At 35.9% G+C, this 22,810-nt stretch overlaps 1 protein-coding gene across 1 annotated transcript in view; it reads right to left on the reverse strand.

Annotated features, from left to right (window-relative positions):
- LOC583056 (polycomb protein suz12-A) overlaps window positions 1-22,810 on the reverse strand; it is a 38,042-nt gene that overhangs the window by 4,042 nt on the left and 11,190 nt on the right. Inside the window, exons 2-13 of the mRNA XM_030984888.1 lie at window positions 21,059-21,105; window positions 18,538-18,665; window positions 17,882-17,931; window positions 16,157-16,233; window positions 14,363-14,606; window positions 12,722-12,972; window positions 11,517-11,751; window positions 9,952-10,214; window positions 8,214-8,374; window positions 1,917-2,009; window positions 1,449-1,554; window positions 301-380 (exon numbers count right to left, since the gene is read on the reverse strand). Coding sequence (XP_030840748.1) covers window positions 301-380; window positions 1,449-1,554; window positions 1,917-2,009; window positions 8,214-8,374; window positions 9,952-10,214; window positions 11,517-11,751; window positions 12,722-12,972; window positions 14,363-14,606; window positions 16,157-16,233; window positions 17,882-17,931; window positions 18,538-18,665; window positions 21,059-21,105 — 1,735 coding nt within the window. The remainder of the gene's footprint in view (window positions 1-300; window positions 381-1,448; window positions 1,555-1,916; window positions 2,010-8,213; window positions 8,375-9,951; window positions 10,215-11,516; window positions 11,752-12,721; window positions 12,973-14,362; window positions 14,607-16,156; window positions 16,234-17,881; window positions 17,932-18,537; window positions 18,666-21,058; window positions 21,106-22,810) is intronic.

Below are 22,810 nucleotides of genomic sequence, written 5' to 3' on the forward strand. Positions count from 1 at the left end.
GGGGGACAAACAAAAGGAATACCAGTAAGAGAGGTCCTGAGTCAGAAGGGTTATAGACTGGAGCTAAGAAATAAAAAGGGGGAAAAGGGAAAGATTTGACAGACGGCACACTACACGCAAAAGAATGTGAACAAAAAGGGGGAAATGATGTGTGGGAAATGTCACAGAATATCAGATCAGAAAACAAATCACAGATAGAGAATTATTCATAATAAGATTATAGACAAATGCGATTCAAAAAATTTACAAGATAAGAATTTATACCATACACAAAGCATTTTGTATCAACTAATGACTTACTTGTGTTTCATGCAGTGGTTATTCCATAATTTCATGAGTTCCTTTTCTCCTTCATTTACATCAGTGAACTCATCAATCATCTGTCAAGGAAAAAAAAAGCAAACAAGTCTGAATCATTATAATTTGTTCTTTAACTCTTTGGTCTTGACAACGGCATTACTGTTAGTCAATAGGCCCGTTCTTTCACTTGGTGGCAATTTCTGCTATGCTTTGCTCTCATGCCTTCTGATATGCCCCCTTTCTCTGCACAAGTGAATAAGCAAGGAATGTAAATACAAAAGCTCATGTCTAGACTTAAATGCTTCTTTGCTCATTTATCTGTCTTGCAACCCAAAACACATGAAGAAAAGTAAGATGAACAATATGGTATATGTGTAGTGTTACCCCAGCATAAATTTACCAAATTTAAAGGGGAAGTCCACCCTGATATTAAAGATAAAGACCAGTTATGGTCATGCGATTGCATTGTGAAAGAAACGTTGTGGAATCGATCAGAAAAGGTTGCTCATCTAGCATATATAAGTATTGGTGTGTACTGCAAGGTTCTGGAATCATCAAAATGATAAGAAATTTGGCCCAGTCTTGGTAAAGTTACAAGCGCTGTACACAGAAAGATGTATATAGGACTAGGCACACGTGCGCGACACGTGCGTTTATCTCTCACATACCGATAGACAAACTAATTTACTAAATATATCAATTAGTGGGCGGTTTCCCGGCAAATGTTTATCATCATGTGTTAGTCAAAACATATTCTTTCACATGATTGGTAATAAGAGCTTCCATTTCATTTTTTGAAATTGGGGCGTTTCCAATACTGGTCTTTACCTTTAAGTTGGTTTTAATAGAAGCAGAAAAACTAAAGAGAAACAGGTCAGCGAAAGTTTGAGCAACAACTGATTACAAATAAGAGAGTTCTTATTTTTTTCAAGTTGAAATCAATCAAACACAAAATTGCCAACTCTGTGATGTATCTTGTGAGTGAGGTCTCTTCCTATTTGCCCTGTAGTAAACAAATTCAAAACAAAAATGCACTCTCAATGACGTAGTCGTTCAATAGATTATTTATTGAATATCATGTGACCAACAATCCTCCAATCAAATGACAAGGACCTACTAAGGTGTTATATAACATGTTATCATCGTACCATTCTTGTTCTTTCTTTGATCCAATCAGGATCGATCTCATCTTCGCTATCTTCATCCATCTCCTGAGGTCGGATTGGTTGCAGCGAGTGGGTGCGGAAATACGTTCTGTAAAAAAGAAACATATCAAATATCAAAAATGAAGTTTGAATATAAACAAAAACATAGAACACTAAATTAATTCCTGACACTATACAGCAAATGTATGGTAACTCGCTTCGAAAGTTGTGGCAGCTCAATACATTTTGTACCATTTTCGCGTAATATAACAGGGATTTCTCTCTGTATGGACTAATACTGGATTAAAAATGGATGGTAACTTATTAAAGTGAGTGTCATATCATATCTTATTTCCTGTTTCTCCTCTCGTCTCTAAATGTTACTCCTAGTATATACATGTATCTTACTGATTAATACATGTAAGTCCAAATAGACAGAATAAAATGAAAGTAAAAGGTCAAAGGTCATACCTATTATGTCCTGAGATGTATGGTCTTTGTGTGAGGTAGTCTGCTTTTTCACCTTCTTGAAATTCTTGTAGAGATTCCTTCTGTCTCAGTGGTCTGTAAATCAAGCAAAATAATACCAAAGTGGTAAAAATAAATTTCAAGCACAAGTATGGACAATGAATATCTTTCATTCGACTGAATTATTCTATCTGTTATTAAACCTTTGTGAGCATGTATATTTCCCTTTCAAATGATGCCCCATTTGTTCAATGTGATTTGGAGGGCACACAATTCTGCTTATTAAATGGAGATGAAATTAAAGTTTCTGAAATTAGTAGCTGATTTCATAACGACCATCCAAGTATAGTAGGTATGCTTCACAGGTAGTGTCCACATTTCGTCAACCTAGGGGTCAAAGTATCAATCCCAATAAAAAAAAAATTGGTGATATGTCTGTCCTTGGAAAAAAAGGGTTAAAAATAATATCTTTCTCTTAAGTTGTTTGCAGACCTTAATTTTTTCTCCTTCATATCATATTTTAATTCATTCCTCTCAGATTTAAGAACATTTTTGTCAAAAGGTATGAATTCCTAAACCAATTACTCAAAAGCTAAGTGAGATTTGTTCAGGACCTATTTTGGTGTCTTGAAGACAGAATGTTTGCAAATTGCAGTCCAAAATTGGCTATTCTATGACATTTTCACAAGTTATAACCATTTTACAGATTTTTAAACCAAATCTTGGGAAGTTGACATTGAAAAGCTGTTGTTTTCTGCACAAAACTTTAAGAGCAGAATATAATTCATCATTGGACTGTTTGTTCTAGTATTACTTCTGCAAAACATGCACAGAATTCATCCACTTGAAAACAAAAAAAATTGCTTATGGGCACTGGTATGTGGTGGATGTGACACATAGATGTGAACGGAAATTTTTACTGGTCAATCACTTTCTTTAAGCAGTTACATATTAAGCTGGTTTAATGACTACGGTATTAGGTGTAAACACCCTGTTGCACTTCATACAAGACGCAACAAGCCTTCAACTATGATTATTCCTAATATATTTGAACTTAATGCAGAGTTTAGCAACCTCTATTTGTCAGATTCATGCAGTTTTTGTGTGCTTAATTACTTTTATCATTAACAGGACGTGAATGTGAACAGAAATTTTACACATGTTACTGACTATTCAAATTCCAATATTTTCTTTTAAAATCCACTTTACTTTATCCTTGAAATTGAGTTTGCTCATTCTCTTTGATTCTGTCTTCTTCTGGATGTATAAAATGTAGATATCATTTAATGACATTTAATTCCTAATTTAACTAGTCATTTTAGCAATGTTTATTCATCAAATAGAAGTACAGCATACAGTATGTACTGTATAAGCATACAAAGAGTTATTTTTTAAACACAAATATAATTGAGCTACAGGTTTGAAAACTTGTTTTATTCATTGAATGAGTTTGATTATAAAGGGCTGGCCTAATCTATATTGTACAATTTGGTACAGTAAATTATTTAATTTAATATATATTTCGTTAACAAATCTCAACTGGCCTTTTTGCAAATAAAGGGGCAGTGCTTCACCTAAGGTCCAAGTCTATGATCTACATGTAAGTTACATTTATCCCACATGTTTTTACCATGGCAACAAAGAATAGGAAAGGGCACCTAGTAGTCCGGGATGCCAGTTAGAATTGGTCAGAGAGCCTGAAAATCACCTAGAATGAGCTATTTTGTACACAAAAGAGCCTAAACTTTTGTCTGAAAATAACTCACCAGGGCCTCAGTAGTATCTAGACAAGGAACTATAAGATAAGGCAGGTTTCCTAAATCCTAACAAGATCAAATAATGTAAAAAACCATGATGAGGGGAACATCTACTTGAAATTGGTCCTTCATTCATTCATGATCACATCATTCACATGGCATCAAAGTAAATGTATATATGTCCATCTAAAGTCTTTCCATCTTATTTTCCTTGATAAGCAGCTGGGAATGTTTTTTTCACGTAGATGGTCAGATTGGAACTGCAAGTACAGATTCACTTATTGACATGAGGCTACAAAGACGCAGGCGTAGTGCTTTGCATTAAGAACAGACTAGAATAGCATGCCGAAAACTGTGATCAGTGTGATAGCAGAGACATGGCTAGCTAGTGTCTACCATCGCTGAGCCTAATTAATGGCAGCAAGCGAATGGACTGTGGACAATTTTACTCTTACAGAATTCACCCTTTTAAAGGAATTTGGGTACTATTCTAAGGGATCGTAGAGATAGTCATTCTTGCCATTTTGACCTTACCATGAAATTAACATATTTTTATGTTCTAGCCTAGACTATGAATGAGTGTTTAAGACATGTAATGTACCATTCATCCTCTTTTAAATTTGACATCTTTAAAGTAGCTGTGCGAAGATTTTTAAAAACTAAATTTATTTTCATTTTCATATTTTATCAAAATTCAATGCTTGGAAACATTCAAAGTAATGATTATTATCAATTACAAAACGCGTTTATACAGCCCCGGCATAGCACCTGAAGAGCTCTTTGAATGCTGCTGAGATGTGTGAGGTTTCCCTCACCCAAAGAATATCCAAGAGACTAGGGGTATTTATTGAAAGGACTACAGGTTTCCTGTGTGCAGACTTGTACACCCATTAATGGTATTTACACCAAGCCTAATGTTAGCGAATTATGGCATTCTACACATGGAAACTGACTACCATCTCCCTTTAAGTTACAAAAAGCATTACAGGGGCCAAGACGGATCCTTGTGGAAGGCCGTTTCATCATAAGAGCTCACTTGGTGCTCAATCTTAATGTCTATGACCCTTAAGATATCGATGCAAACATTGAAAGACTGGCATAATTTGGATATTTAGATGGCTTACACGAAGCCTAGCTTCCTCTCTATACCAAGAGGAGGTACCAATGAGGAGTCTTGAGGACATATTGAAGAGCCTTGTTTTGATAATATCAATTAATATTAATTAATGGTGGTGGTGGTTATTTAACCTGACTGCTAAGAAAGCATAAATGCTTGTAAGTAAGCAACCAGACGGCCGACGGCTTTAGGTCCTTTCTGAGGGACCTGGTAATAAGGATTAATGCCTCACCAAAGGGCACTAGCGCATCGCCTTGGTTTCGAACCCGGATCACCAGATTACGAGACCACTGCTCTACCGACTGAGCTATCGCGCCTCCTTGTTGGTAGGCCCTCTCTGTAAGTCTGTCTGCAGCATGATTAGCAGCAGCACAATTAATAGACAGCTTCTGCAGTCAATATTAACTGCAATTGACTGCTTGCTCACCAAACAGGATGTGTAATGTCTATTCAAGAACAAATCCTCAAATGTGTCAGGTTGAATCCCTGCCAAACATCCTTCTTGATGGATGTACAGGATGATAGCTCTACGTTCTGCCACTTTTCTGACTCAACCCTCGGAGTGACAGATAGATGTTCATGTATAGAATAAAGATAAAAGTAATCAGAGCCATTTCATACTCAGCAAGTTTGTCTGGTACAGGGTGTATATACAATGTCCAGGGACCACAGGTTAATTATCATACATAATCAATGCAAAATAGACATTCATGTATTTTTCTGTCAAAGATAGAAGAACAATAGTCATACTGCATTTCATCAACATGACAACAATAGCTAGAAATGAGAGCTATCGTACATGTATATAAATATATTGAACAGGTACATGTTAATATTCTTCTCTTTTTTTCTTTCTTTTTTTGGTGGGGGGCAGGAAATTGCGTTATAATCATTAAAATGGTTGTTAATTAGGTCATATGAGCATATTTAATATACAGTCTGTCTTTAAAGAGCTGTTTTTTAATGCATTTTGGTCCCTTTTGTCAGAGTGGCAATATCTACAATTTTCCTTCGACATCATGACTGGTCCTCATGCTCTAAATTTTAATTGATGGCAAAATGGATGAAACATGCTTATGAGAATGTCTGTTTTTTGTCGCATATAGACTATAATTGTACGTTACCCTTTTTTTAGTTAAGAACTAGACATAAAGCAAAATTTCTGTTCACATCTATTTTGTCACTTCCTCACATATTTTCCATTTCCATTCAAGCTATGTATACGCAATTATCTGTTTTTTTTTCTTGTTCTACAAAAATACTAAAAATACAAAATTACACTGATAATACGATTTGTTATTGAAAAAATGGTACTCTCATCAAGGAGTACCCAAGGAGTATCAAGGAGTACAAGCAGACTACTTACATGGATATAATATGAGTAATTCAAAATTTCTTTTAGAACCCTTTCAAAATACATACTTGTAGTATCAGAAAGTTTAGGGCAGTAATAAACTTTAGAAAAATGAGTAATGCAAAAGAAAAATTTGTTAAGTTTCCACAAATTTGTAAATATTTCTGTTCACATCGGTTATGTCATGTCCAACCCCACAAATATCAGTGATATTGCCATTAAACAAAAACTAATTTACTAAGTATATAAACAAAAGTTTAGTTTCCTTACCAATTTGATAACAATAGATATACAGGTAAACTTCATTATTCTTAAAGATATAAGACAAAGTTGTAGTGGAAGTGATAGACTTGGTGGGACATGACAGGTATGAAAAGAAAAATGAAAACTGACACTACAAATGCGTTTGAAGATAATATTCCAAAAAAAATTGAATCATTAGAAAGCTTCATCGATTGCATGGAAAATGAAATATAACTTAGTGAAACAACATTTTCTATAAAAGATACAGGCTTTGTTGAATAATGCTTGGATTTTTAAAAGAAAAATGTGAAAACTTATTCTGATTGGCATCATTTCCAAAGTTTTATAGCTAGCTCAATCATTTTTGGAGCCAATAATTGTTAAATTGTGTGTAACTTATAAGCACATCATAAGAAGATATCATCAGTTTGTTTTTGTATTACGAAGAAAGAATGAAGATGTACTTAAGTGAATGGAAAATGTCACGTCCCCTCACTTTGTTTCACTGGCAAAAAAAATCCATAGGGATGTAACTCAAAATGCCAACAATGATCCTTGTGCCCCTTTATTGTTTTACAACATAGCTCCGAAATGCAAAAATGGTTAAAAGGCACTACCTGTGAAACATTCCCCTAGCAATATATAACTTAAGCCTAGCTACCCCATACCACACATATAGCTAAATTCATTCTAGGAATTCCAGGTACAATTTTACTAAACCTGGGTATAGATTTACCCTCACCCCTAGTTTTTTTTACCCACAGACAATTGGGGTGGAGGATCAGTCTAGGGGGTAGTGGTCTTTAGGGGGAGTGGGTACAACTTGTGATGTTGTCCATAGTCTTATACAGAGAGAGATACAGAGAAACAGAGAAAGGGGGATGGGGGAAGAGGGGCAAGGACCAAAGAGACCTTGATGTACTAGGTAAAGTGCCTCAAGCCAAGGTCTTGGTCCTAAGTACTGAGACAATTTGTACCCACAACCTGAATTGAATCCAGCTGTAGTAGAAACAACAAGTACGAAAAGCATACTAGGCAGTGTACTACTTCACCACATGTAACAATGATATTGATATGAGCAATCGACAACGGTTCTAGGGTAATGAAATCTTTTAACACTTTACCTGCTTTCTGCGCCTCTCTGCACAGCCCCTTGTTTGCCACATGTATTATTTTGCACAAAACAATAGGCACCAAATGACTCAAGGACTGATTTGTGTAACACAATGGCTTTGCAAAATTACTGATGTATATTGATCTTGAACTGGTACAGTCAAACCTGTCTATAGCGACCACCCAAGGGAAACACAAAAAGTGGTCTTTGTAGACAGGTTCCTTTAGTTCATGTTTCAATGAGAAACCATTTTCAAGGGAAACAAAAATGTGGTCTTTGTAGACAGGTGGTCACTAAAGCAGGTTTGACTGTAACAGTTGAATAATCTTGAAGCCTCTGGTATATCTATCGCATGATAAATAAAATGTGGCACAGGAAGAGTATTAGTGTGGGGGTATAGGGTGGTGAAGTGTGACATCATCAAACAAATATTTTCAGAATTTCTCAATTTGCATTTGATTTTCTGAAAGAGCATCTGTCCAAATGTTGAAAACCAATTCAATGCGTGAAGTATTGGCCGAGATGTGACCATCTGACTATATAGATTTCCTACGGGAACTCAGTGTTATTTTGCTCTGGTTCATAGAAATTGAAGTTCAAATTGAGAAATTCTAAAAACAGATTTTGATGATGTCACAGCTTCGGTACTCTATAAAGAGTTAAGTTGCAGAATCTCATTACGCAATGTTAATCCTATACAATTGTTTCTACTCACTTCATGACTATAACCTGTGTGACAGGTGTTCTTCTACAAGGTCCATTCCTCTGGAAGGCATAGCCCATATGTGATGTGATTAGATTCTGAGGATTACCGGAGTAAGAACCATCATAGTGTTCATTGATTGCTACGTCTATCCTCGCATTCTTGTGATGAGGCTGGGTGAAAGAAAGAAAGGAATGATCGATGAATAATGTTATACAGTAGGCTTGCGGGTGCACCATGTGAGTGAGAGAGAGAGGATTGCGGAGTCCTCAAAAGGAATTCTGACTCGGTGATCTTTCTTGGGGGTGTGTAGTCCTGAAAAGGACTGTTTGTTATCTTTATTAGCTTATAAGTTTCTATTCTTCTGTTCGAAACTTCGAGCCACTCATCCTCTCCAAGCGCTATAGTTCTCCTTAAAACTATAAGCTAAGAAAGATAAATAATGTTATGTCAGATACATATTTGCCCACTTATCCACATGTTGTCTTCTGCTACATACAAAAAGCCGAACACTAAACCAATGATTTCAAGGAAGTCACAGACATAATTTTGCTCCAGGGAAAGAGAATATCAACATCCAATTGTTACCAATTTATTACTATCCTTAAAACTTCTTTTTTATTCTTATATTTTTTGAGCTGATCCAAGTTAGTGACCAATCAGGAAGGTTCTCTAGCTACAATGTATGTGGGTGAAGTTTGATACCAGCATAAATTACAGGTTGGTGACCGCGCGTGCTTTCACCGTACCCAGTTCAGTGGGAGGTCAAGAAGCCACGCCCACATGTGTGCATGTGACAAGCATGAGCTCTCCATCTGTGTGTATGTACAGTGTATTTGGGCGCCGGAGGTTTGTGTGTACATGTGTGTGTGACTGAGAGAGCATATGGGCTAGCATGTCCCTGCATGTCCCTGCATGTCCCTGCATGGACGAGGCAGGGACATGAGTGAAGAAGTAAGAAGTGAGACTAGATAGAAAGGGTGGCTGTGTTAATCGGCTGAATTGAAGAATGATCAAAAACTTAAATTACTCACAATATCCAAGATTTTGTTGATTGATAACTTCAATTATTATTGTTATCAATATTTTTGTATTTTATTTATATATGAACATTATTTTAGGGGGCGAGTCGGCAAGGGATGGATATTAATATTGAGAGAGAGAGAGAGAGAGAGAGAGAGACTCGGGGGAGAAGGGATGTGAGAGGAACTGACCATCGAATGTGTAAACATTTAGAAAGTTGTGAGCTGAGAGTGCAGTAATAAGAAAAGGTACATGAGCGATGAACACATTGCAGAGAGAAGGGAATAAAGAGGGTGAGAAAAGAGAGAAGGGGGCTGGTTGTTTTATTGTTTACAAATTCATTCATGGGGATTACTGCTGCCAGAAAGCTAGCACGCAGCGGCCAGGGTGTAACATTACACTGCGGTTTCTTTGATTATCTTTATCATCGGCTATCAGCACATTCCAAAATGTATGCAAATAACGGTTAACCGGAGCGAGAAATGCTAAACGGTTTTGATGAATGCAGTCGGATAACCGTCGGTTAAACGGTTTGACTCAGGCCTAGTTAGTAATAGCTTTCAAATTATTCGCACCAATCACGTCAAATGGACCGTTTCTCAAGTTAAGTGTGCCAATCATGGACCTGTTCAAAACAAATTTTAAAACCTGTGTAAATAACTTTAATAAAGTTTTATTAAAATCAACTAAAAATGAAATGAAGCTCTTGAGGTTGTTGTGAACCTACCACATAGGTGAAATTGAATCTGCTGTGACAGGTGGAAAGGTGTTTGAGCAGCGAGTACAGTCGTTGACAATTGAGAGCGCACCAAGGGCAGCGTAGGTTATCCCTAGCTTCCGTTTGTTGTCTAGTATTGTTGTTATAGAGGAATTGATAGAAGACATGCTCGACAGTGTCTGGGTCTAAGGGCTTGGAAGCAGGGGATCTAGACGGTGAGCCTGTGTTAGATGATGATGGGTGGATTCTTCTGGCTGGAGATTTATCTAGTACTGTCATTAAAACAAATAAGAGTTGGACAAACAAAATCATTTTCACATATCTTAATTAAAACAATCTTGAGGTTCAGTTCAAATGTATTCCATCATCCCCTTCACAAATGTAACAAAAATAAACATGTTCAACTTATAATTTAGAAGTCTCAAATTCTGCTAAAATGAAGAAAAATATGAACAAATTATGCATCCCCCCCCCCAAAAAAAAAGACAGGAGAACAGACTAATATGTAACCCTCAAAAGCTAAGAAAACAGTGTATAAACAAAATGTGCTCCAATAGAACTCTGAAGGTGCTCTTGCAATAGATGCAGTTCAATAAGTGTTTATAAAAAGGAGATGAGAAAAGCTGTGAATAAGAAAAGGAATTTGACATTTCAATGTTTATACCTGGGCATCATCGATCTTCTTCAGTCCTTGGGAAAAGTTGTTCAATAATGAAATTCAATACAGAATCAGAGCGATGAGAGATATCATCGGACAGAGAGCTTAGTAATAAAACTTCATGCTTCAAATCCATCAAAAGAATAAAAGATGAACCTAGATGATTCATCAAAATCAGTCTTTTCTACCACAATTAAGACTTGTTATTACTTTGTTTTGCAGATGTCTCTTTCTGATTTTAGCTATCATGACGCACACACCACATAATATGGCTTCTTTTGAGAGAGAGTTAATCATATTTGATATCACTCATGCTACAAGTCTTGATATATTTAATACATTAATTTAAAAACAAAACCGCTTCAAGACAAACATAAAATAAAATGTAACGTATGCAATTCGCATTCTGGCTATTAAAATACAACTATTTGTAACAGGTGAATTAAATAATTTCTAATGAGGCACTTAACAAAGACTTATGCATTACATTTTATTACATTTTATTTCTATTTAATTACTTTTGTGAACATTATATTCATTGTATTTGTTATTGTTCAAAAGTTTGTACTTTGAATTTGAATTTGTATCTTTTTGAACGCAGATATAAAATCAATCAAACAAACAAACATTTACAAAAATGGTTTATTAGGGTTTGTATTTGCAAACAAGTAGACCAGAGATTTTGCACTTTGTATTTTGTAAGTATTTAAAGCTTATCAACACTAGTGTGGTTAGGAGGGATTAGACCACATAGCGAGGTCACTGACAGGTGGCTATCTCATCAACTCAGCTCTCAAATAACATAAGAAATAGAGGATCATGGGGGACCAACAGGCACCGATTGGGGAAGTTTTCTATATAGGGGGAGCAAGTAGCTACAAGTAGGACAGTGGGGCATTAAGGGGCGTAGTCTGACCTGGTTCTTGTCCATTGATCAAGGCACTGTGCTTTGCTGCATCCGGTGCATTAGTGGTAGTGGTACGATTGGAATGGTCTGGTGATGAGGTAGGATTGGTTGCTGATCGAGTTGACCTCTCAGGTGACCTACTAGGGTTCTCTACCGGGGAATCCCCTTCTGCTGTCGTCGTGTTCCATGAAAGATTGAAGTTCAGCCTCGGACTCAGGTCTGGTACTTCAAATGGATCTATTGGCTGCAACAACATACAAAGACATCCAAATGTATGCACAAAGATATACATGAATTCATACACGCTGAACATCTAGGTCTTAAACTATGAGAGTTACTATTAGCATTTGTACTCTTATTGGGACAATCATTCCAACATTTCGTGATATGGCTCAGTAGCTTGATTCACACTATGAACATGATGGACAAAGAAAGAGGACAAAATATACAGTTCCTCATTCTACCCTCAACAATTGCTGTGGTAGACAAAGGAACATCCCTTCACTGCTATTATCTAAAAATGTGTAGAACAGGTGTCACATGCATATTCACCTGTTCTACACATTTTTACATAATAGCAGTGAAGGGATGTTCCTTTGTCTACTACAGCAATTGATGAGGGTAGAATGAGGAACTGTATATTCTGTCCTCTTTCTTTGTCCGTCATGTTCATAGTGTCAGGGCCCTTATAAATTCACCAGAAAAGGTAAAGAATTCCTGCACAAAATGTGTCAAATTGTATTGCATAACCACATTACATTTGACGCCTCAATTTCAAAAAGGAAACAAACAAACATTAAAATCCTTAAATTGGCAACACATTGGCTAGTTTAAAATCATTGTTTTTCAATCTAAATTGGCCACTTTTCAACAACCTTTGTACCCATGTATATTGGTTTCAGAGACATTGCATTTTATTATAACTAGATTGCATTAGAAGAAAAATATTGTTGCCAATTTGAAAAACAATACTTAATCAATTTAGCCCTAACAAATCCTTGTTCCTAAAGGGATAAGGGAGTTATGACCCTTGACCTAGCCTGCACTAACCTTTCCATCTGATAATGCTTCCCATGATGCAGTTTGATACTTGATCTTGGTTTTGAAAATATTGTTGCCAATTTGACAAAATAATGATCAATTTAGCCCTAAAAAATAATTGACCCTACAAAAGGGATAAGGGAGCTATAACCCTTGACCTAGCCTGAACTAACCTTTCCATCTGACAATGCTTCCCATGATGCAGTTTGATACTTGATCTTGGTGTGGACTTGCTCTTGTAATGTGAGTTCATAGCTCCCATCCAGGAGCTGACAACGGTTCTGTTTATCAACCACCACCAACTCAGAGCTAAAACTAGCCGTGTAATCATCTTCATGGAGCTGTGATGCTTGAGGTGGTGAAGTCGTCGTGTCTTTGTCTTTTAATCTTGTCATCACTTTCCTCCTCTTGGCTTGCTGTCCATCTGAAAGAGATCAGTTAGGAAGATAAGTATTCATTTGTTTCGATATAGAAACACCTAGCCCTCAAAATTCACTTTATTTCACGCAAAGAAAGCACTGATTTAACCCTATTTTAACTGGGCTATTTCAGACCAGGTTTTTACTGGGGGGGGGGGGGGTCAATTTGACCCCCCCCCTAAGATCTCGGCCGTTTCACCGCCGATCGCCGCGAAAATTTGCATGCATGTCAAGTGAAGTGTATAGAATACTACGGTAATTTCAAATTTTTGAAAAATTCACTCATTTGCATATTTATGGTAATTTATGCAAATAAGGTCATCAAATTCACATTTCTGCCCATAAATCATAGATTATTCATGTTTACGTATTCTTTTTCACCACATATATTTATTAGACCATTTGGAATAATAATACAACACAAAAAATTGGAAGAGCCAGGTTATTCCTTATGTTATCTCTTGTTTTTATAATTTCTTATGTATTTCATTGTTTTTTTAACTTATGTATTTTATTGTTTTTGTTGTTTTATTTCATTTATAACTACAATTCAACTATTTTGACCCCAAAACAAACATCCAAACTTTAAACAAGACTAAATAACCAATGTTTTATCTATTTTTAGGGAAAATGACTTTTACATATGTTTTGTACACAAATCACGAAAATGAGCGATTTTCGGGCTGACATGCAAAGACAAAAGGTCACGTGACCTTGTAACCGTAGGTCCGATTTTCAAAAAAATTGTTTTAAAAGATGCGTAAGACTCGAAAGTAAAAAGTCATGAAAGGAAAATTTTATATCTGCCGCGGTTTCGGAGTAGTCGCGAAATTTCTACAGGGGGGGGGGTCAAATTGACCCCCCCCCCCCCCCAGTTAACGTAGGGTTAAGGACTCAAGTTCAGACAAATGGGATGTCTATTGAAACAATTGAACATATCAATGTATGTATGACTCAGTCAAGTCAATATAGAGCTACAAATTTTCAGTCATGTAAATGTTTTTCCTTGTTAGAAAAATATTCCTTTATCACCAATATTACCCAAGAACCATCTATTACCCTAATACTATCTACAGTGTATATAACTTGCAAAAATCCTGTAATGAATTCATCTCAGAATTTTTTTTCTTCCTATTAAAGGCCTTCCATTTTTACTAATCTCAGGTTCAAACAGGCTTTTATCAGCATGCATTCAATGACATTAAATTTACATTAATTAGAAAATACATTTTGAGAAAGAATTGTTTAAATTCTCATTTAGCGTCTTGATTCATCAATTTGCAAAATACATGAATGAACTACAAGAGATCATTGAGTTTCTGTCAGACAAATAAATCTGTGATGCACATGAAAGTCTTGTTTTTAATCTTACAAAACATCATCACGGTTTCTTACCTGAATCTGAATCTACATCCCCATTACAAAGGCTTCCATTGGTCAAGCCTTGGACTGTCGGATAGGAGACCTGTATCAGAAGTCGGTAGGAGCGGACAGTGTGACCATTGGAGTGACTGAAGTAACTGCTTGGTATTGTCAGCTCTTGGGATTCGGAAGAAGATGAAATAATGGTGGCAGCGGTGGGATTGACAGGTATCTCACATTGTCCAAGGGATACCTTCATAATGGGCAGACAGATGTCCTGCAAGAGATTCAAAGACAACACTTAGCATTCTATCTCACATTGTCCAAGGGATACCTTCATAATGGGCAGACAGATATCCTGCAAGAGATTCAAAGACAACACTTAGCATTCTATATCACATTGTCCAAGGGATACCTTCATAATGGGCAGACAGATATCCTGCAAGAGATTCAAAGACAACACTTAGCATTCTATATCACATTGTCCAAGGGATACCTTCATAATGGGCAGACAGATATCCTGCAAGAGATTCAAAGACAACACTTAGCATTCTATCTCACATTGACCAAGGGATACCTTCATAATGGGCAGACAGATATCCTGCAAGAGATTCAAAGACAACACTTTATTAGCATTCTATCTCACATTGTCCAAGGGATACCTTCATAATGGGCAGACAGATGTCCTGCAAGAGATTCAAAGACAACACTTAGCATTCTATCTCACATTGTCCAAGGGATACCTTCATAATGGGCAGACAGATGTCCTGCAAGATATTCAAAGACACACTTAGCATTCTATCTCACATTGACCAAGGGATACCTTCATAATGGGCAGACAGATATCCTGCAAGAGATTCAAAGACACACTTAGCATTCTATCTCACATTGACCAAGGGATACCTTCATAATGGGCAGACAGATATCCTGCAAGAGATTCAAAGACAACACTTAGCATTCTATCTCACATTGACCAAGGGATACCTTCATAATGGGCAGACAGATGTCCTGCAAGAGATTCAAAGACAACACTTAGCATTCTATCTCACATTGTCCAAGGGATACCTTCATAATGGGCAGACAGATGTCCTGCAAGAGATTCAAAGACAACACTTAGCATTCTATCTCACATTGTCCAAGGGATACCTTCATAATGGGCAGACAGATGTCCTGCAAGAGATTCAAAGACAACACTTTATTAGCATTCTATCTCACATTGTCCAAGGGATACCTTCATAATGGGCAGCCAGATGTCCTGCAAGAGATTCAAAGACAACACTTAGCATTCTATCTCACATTGACCAAGGGATACCTTCATAACGGGCAGACAGATGTCCTGCAAGAGATTCAAAGACAACACTTTATTAGCATTCTATCTCACATTGACCAAGGGATACCTTCATAATGGGCAGACAGATGTCCTGCAAGAGATTCAAAGACAACACTTTATTAGCATTCTATCTCACAATCTCAAAATCTCCCAAGATACACATGTACTGTTACTGAAAGCAAATGGTTGACTATTACATCACTGATTGGGAAAAAGACATACCTATCAATCTTGTTAGGTTTATGTTGGAAACATATCATTGACTGTTTCAAAAGTATGCTATGACGCATGATGGTAGAAAAGTGAAATCATTCAACATTTTTAATTTCCATGTTATTAAGTTATTTGTATCCACAAATACAATAGGACATAACCTTAGTTCTAATTTTATGCTTTCTTAGCAGTCAGGTAAAATAACCACCATTATCTTTTTCTAATAACATGTGCATGAAGCTTGATTTCAAATCTTCATAATAACATCAGTGATCTAATCTCACCTTTCTTCTTTTGTGACATACTTTGAGTAGAATCAGTTCAACAGTGGCTTTGCTATCTTCCATATGAGACGTTTCTCCTGTCGTATGTCAAGGGGAAAAAATTGGGAAATCATCTAGTTTAGCCTTAATATCTTAAAAGAGATGTCGAAATGGAATACTCAATGTAAAACATTATACTTCTATCACATTTATAGGGGTACATGAAGATGAACTTCAAGTCCAGACTTAGTCCAGACCTAATTCTAATATGAACAGTTTCAGCATCCGTTCCTTCTACACTTGTTGCAACATCTCTACATGTACCTGCTATGGAAGTAAATTTTCATATATTCGCAATATGGACAGTAGCCGTACTTCTCAAGGCAGATCGTTTGTTTCATGTTTTACAACGAGATCGCAGGTTAAAATCAGACAGCATGGGATACATGTAGAAGCATGCCACAGTCACAACCATGGAAACAATGCACCCATAAAAGGCAGTGTTATTCTAATGACAGGACAGAGTGGGTTATTAACACTCCAGACTAAGTCAGGACTCAATAATCTTTAGCAAATAGCAGTGAATATGAAGATATAATTACATGTCAAATTAACTCATCATTGTTTATACTAATGCTTTCCCTTTACAATAAATTGTGTATATTTTAAAGTTTACAGCTGTTTCTTCCCCTCTCCAAAAAGAAATACATGTACATGTATGAAATATTCACGCTGTTTAGATTTTACATAGAAATTCATCTAAACACGATACACAAGAAGATACCATAAGAGCTCCATTTCTTCAAGTTGCTTCTACAATATATGCAAATTAAATGTACATCGACATGATAAATGCGCCAGCGATCCTTTCTACATTTTGATGACATTAGCTTGAAACTCTATGACTCATTACATGACTAATGCAAGAAAAGGTGGGCTGTATAATGAAGCATTGAAATCAGTTCAATCAATCTTTCACCATGAGATGAGCCTGTGTACAACTACAGTATAATACTAAGATGTCAATTGAATGAGATCATCCATACAAAATAAGTATTCTAAATTTAAGAAACAGTAAAGGCTTAATAAATTGATTATTTACTGTAAATCTCCGTGTATAAGGCACACTTTTTTGCTGCCAAAAAAAAATGAAAGTCGGGGGTGCGTCTTATACACAGGTACAGAATTTTTTTTATTTTTTTTATAGTTTCTATTTATGGCCCTATTCCTGGCAATGTCTCCCAGCTCAGTAATCAGTGTGTTGACTCACCTTCAGAAACTAGAACAACACTCAAATTTGTCTGTCATCTTGTCTTGAAAGTAATCTTTCTAATAGATCTCAATATGTAGTTTAAAATAATAATTCCTCAAAAAAAATTTCTATAACAAATGGTGTACCACAAGGTTCTATCCTAGGTACTCTACTGTTTTTAATTTACATTAATGATCTTACTCATTCTTCTAAAAAAACGACATTGTTACTATTATTTGTGACAAGTTCACAAGCACAAATCAGTGCCTTCAACTGCACCTCAATGTTAAATAAAGGTCCTTCCCCGCGTAGGTTTTCGACAACAATACAAAACAAAACAACAATTTAAAAAAAAAAAATTTGCCCCCAAAATAGGGGTGCGCCTTATACACAGAGATTTACGGTAATTACAATTTTGTTTAATACACTCTTCATAAAATTGAATTTAAAAAAGATATTTAAAAACAGTTGGCCACTGAAGACAGAATACTCACCCTTCCAGCTTAAATGGTTGAATGTTAATTTCAGGTATTTTCCGCTATGGCTGTACAGAATTAGAAAGAAATAGATTATAAATGTGAAATTATCAGACCAAAAGTAGCCTCTTACGTGTATGTAATACATAGACATGTACCGTACATGTTTTGTGGAAGGGTAGAACAATATAAGTTATTTGATTCCCACACACCATAGTCTAAGCCACAAAATTACATTTTATTGTCATTGTTATTTCTTAAATGAGCACTGTGCAAACAACAAATTTTAAAGGATACACAAATTTAAAATTACCCAAAATTTCAAGAACAGGTAAACTACTGAATCTAAAAATGCATTCATGTAATTGATTAAGAATTGACATAATTCATTCTAATCAAACAAGTTTGATTGTCTCCTCAAAGCCAGAAAGATAATAACCTATCTGTGTTGGTACTATGTATAAACATCGGGCACAAGTCAAACCATGTCAAACTGTTAATATTGATTCCATCTTCATTTGAAGTACTACAAGGATACTCAACACCATACAATTATTAAAAGCCCACTATCTTCTGAATCAAAGAAACCTGAAAGCTTTGGAAAATGACTTTAAAAATACTTTTCACTCATTGTGATGATTCCCAATGCAATCATATCCAAAATGAGTACAAACCTTGCTACTTGTTTGTTGCCTGCTTTCATCTTATTCTCCTTCATCTCTAATAGACTATCCACTGAAAAACTTTTCTTTGATGGCTTCTTCTTCAGCATGTACGTTAAGGAACGTCTCAGGAATACAGGCTGTATGAACAGAATTGATCAAAGAAGGATAATAGCTTAGCATGTAGGTAATGACACTCTGGGCTGTAGAGGGAACATAATCTACTCAACTAAAATATCAAGTTTCCCCTGACATGTTTTTTATATAACTTAAGAAGTAGTTGATGAAATTTAGCATTTAATTTCAATCTTATTTATTATATCATGTAACAAACTTATGTTTCCATGAGGAAATTGTGGGTTTTGTTGAGCTTGGTACTAGAAAAAAAAGTATGTTATATAGAAGGAGGATCTTACACAAAATGAAAGATAACCACACAAAAAAACAAAAAACTAGATGGAATTCGACTGCGCGCAGTCGAAAATGATGCCTCCGTCATAGAGCAATTTTACAAACCAAAACAGAAGACATTTTTCGAATTCAAGTTCAATTGTAATCCATTAACAGGTTCTCAGAATATCGTGATTACAAGCAATTTCTCATATACATATATGACCCTTTGATCTTTGACCTCATGACCCTAAAATCTACTCAGTTCATTGGCTCTGCAAGATGTCCTGAGTTAAATAGTAATCCATCTGTCAGTTCTAATGAGAATGTGTTCACAAGCTATTTTTGCATACATAATGAGCCCATGACCTTTGACCTTTGATCTTATGAACCAAAAATCTACTCAGTTCATTGGCTCTGCAAGTAACATACATGACCTAATTTTGGCAGGAATCCATCAATCGGTTCTTGAGAACGCGATCACGAGCTGTTTTTGCATACATAATGTGCGTTGTGGCCTTTGACCTTTGACCTCATGACCCCAAAATCTAATCAGTTCATCTGCTCTGCAAGTAACATACATGACCTAAGTTTAGCAGCAATCCATCAATCGGTTCTTGAGATAACGCAATCACGAGCTGTTTTTGCATACATAATGTGCGCTGTAGCCTTTGACCTTTGACCTCGTGACCCCAAAATCTAATCACTTCATCGGTTCTGCAAGTAACATACATGACCTAAGTTTGGCAGCAATCCATTACTCGGTTCTTGAGATAACGCGATCACGAGCTGTTTTTGCATACATAATGAGCCCTGTGACCTTTGACCTTTAACCTCATGACCCCAAAATCTAATCAGTTCTTTGACTCTGCAAGATACATACATGACCAAAGTTTGGCAGGAATCCATCAATCGGTTCTTCAGATAACGCGATCACGAGCTGTTTTTGCATACATAATGAGCCCTGTGACCTTTGACCTTTGACATCGTAACCCCAAAATCTAATCAGTTCATCGGCTCTGCAAGATACATACATGACCAAAGTTTGGCAGGAATCCATCAATCGGTTCTTCAGATAACGCGATCACGAGAACGGGACGTACGTACGTACGTACAGACGTACGTACGTACAGACGGACGGACGGACAACCCGAAAACATAATGCCTCCGGCTACTTCGTAACGGAGGCATAAAAACTAGTACAAACAAAAAGGCAGTTAGTTAACTTTTATCAAAGATTCTGTATCAGGTTGTAATGAACATCTTATGGAAGGCTGAAGAACTGCCAGACATCTCAAAATTATACTAGAATAATTTAACAACTTTATGATCATAGTACTTTAAATACTCGGCCTGAAAATGGTTTCTTTTGGAAAGGGACATTTATAAATGAAAGTACAGGTTTACAAAATTGCTAGAAAATGTTCAAGAGAACAAGAGAACAGTAATATCATGACAGGTAAACTTTATTAAACAATATCCATATTTCATGTTAATGTTCTAAAATACTTCCTAAATAAGAACCTGCAAGAAAACACTTGCCTCAATGTCGAAGAGTAGAGGAAAACATTTCAGAAACCAGCAGTTACTGATACGACACTATTCTGGTTAGACTTTTTAAAAACAGGTTACTGGGCTGCAATACTGGCTATATAATGTACGGTATGCTAAATCTCTGAGATTTGTTTCCACCTTTTTCAAAAACAACTTGTAATCTAAGACCTGAGAGAGAAGCTAAGGAGACTTTTAAAATTTCACACTGAAAGCGAAGTCCACAGCCAAATTAAGTTGGTTTCAGTAAAAGCGAAAAATATGATTTTTAAAAAGTGAATGTTGTTGAAAATCTGATAAAGGAAATTAGAAAGTTATGAAGTTGTGATCAATCAGATTTAGCTAATAAAAACTCCCTCTATGCAATACATTCCTTCTTTAATACACGACATGGAAAATGGAAACCTATTAAATTTTTAGAACAAAATAAATGGGGCAAGCGCTTGAAAGGTAAATCAAAGTATTACTTATTTGCATTTGATCAATTATACAAGTGTAAAACTTCATAACTTTCTAATCATGTATCAGATTTTCCTCACACTTTCACAAATCATAGGTAGACTTCCCCTTTAAATTTGCAGTCATAACTTACTGATATCTTGTGTCTCGCAGCTAGAAAACGGTAGATTTGAGTTGGTTCTGAAAAGAGAAAAAATGGGTATAAAGGATAATGGAAACTGTAGAATGTAGACCAATTTTTACAGTGCATTCATAATTGAGAACTTGTTATGTAAATCCAACACTTTCAAAAGAAAAAGTGAAATCAATTAGTGTTTTAAAATGTGTAAAATTTGCAATGTTTTGTTTGTGATAAATATATTTGTAAAAATGCAAAAGAAAAAGAAAATCAAACAGAAAATAAATAAATCAAATATATAATGTACATCCATCAGACTTGTTCGGTAAATACCGGGGCAGGAAATACAGGTGTTGGTAAATACTGGTTTATACTGGTAAATACTCCAAAAAATAAATTTTAAACAATGAAAACCTTTATGATGTTTAGATTATTGAGCAAGAATCATTATCAAACACAAAAGGCAATGAAAAAAAAGTGACTTAAAGTAACTTTACTTATTCCGAGATATTTATTGTAATCTTGCCCATTAATTTACAAGATTCCTTTAATACCAAAGTTTATGAGAGAGGTATTAAGCAAGATATAGCATATAATGTACAGTTACTCAGCACGACATGGGCATCAACATTTTCTTGAGAACGTGAAGTAGATGCAAAGTCATTTATCAAGTAAATGTGTTGAAATTTATGGATGCTTCCTTCCCAGGTGTGTGTGGTGATGAAGTATATTATTCCCCACGCCTATTATCCTTTGTACTATAATTGTCAGAATGCAAACTACACAAATAAGTTGGTGCTCTTCAGGGGTGAAGGTTTCGTATAAATGAAATAGATTTGTCAACTGCTATGTTTTAGCATTTTTAAATAAACGAGAACTTTCCAATTGTTCCCCTGTAATACATTTTACCCAAATGTACTTTTTACTTTCTCAGCTATGATTTTCCTCATTAAAAAGTAAAGTTTTCGTTGGTGAATTAAAAAGTATTTCCAACTAAAACTTGATGCATGAAACATGTACAAGCTCGCCTGGTACGTCACATGGTTAACAAAATGGCTGCGCCTATGTCATGCTAAAATGCATGACCAACATCATGCGAAGAATATCTTCATTTAATATCTCTTGTACACTTTCGTAGGGAATAATGTTATTGGAAAGGCAGGAATACATCTTATCTTTCAGCATACCTTCATTTATTCTTTAGGGTGAGGTTTCCTTTAATGCCAGGTAGGGGGGCCATAGAAATGCTTGACATGATGAATACATGTAGGTATGCTATGGCTTTCAGGCTATAGAAAAATGCCACCCTCGAAATGGCCGTATGCATAAAAAGTAGCAATTGCTTGAGCTAACCTTTTGCTTGAATCCGTATGCATACAAATGAGCAATTGGTTGCTGCCCGCAAGTATTTGCTTCAAGATCAAGAAATTGCTTGTAAACTTATGCATAAAACAAACCATTTGCCCGTTACTTATAAGAATTTAAATGTTTTTTTCAAGGTCCATCATACCAGCTTGAGCCCTTGCCGAATCAGGTTGTTCATGTTTAGCATCATGTTCATGCTTGTACAAGAAAAAAACAAAGTTGCACAGGAGTACAATAAATTGAGAAGAAATTGCTCCTTAGACGGACGGGTGTGACGTCGCTGATATTGAAACCATTTAGCAATTGCTTTATTAAGGGAAGCAAAAGATTACCGGAATGCATTTAAACAAATTGCTACTATTATATGGCCCATTGAAAATGAACATCTACATGTATTAAGTG

The sequence above is a fragment of the Strongylocentrotus purpuratus genome, unplaced genomic scaffold (assembly GCF_000002235.5).
Source record: "Strongylocentrotus purpuratus isolate Spur 01 unplaced genomic scaffold, Spur_5.0 spur5_scaffold_14, whole genome shotgun sequence".
Classification (NCBI taxonomy): domain Eukaryota; kingdom Metazoa; phylum Echinodermata; class Echinoidea; order Camarodonta; family Strongylocentrotidae; genus Strongylocentrotus; species Strongylocentrotus purpuratus.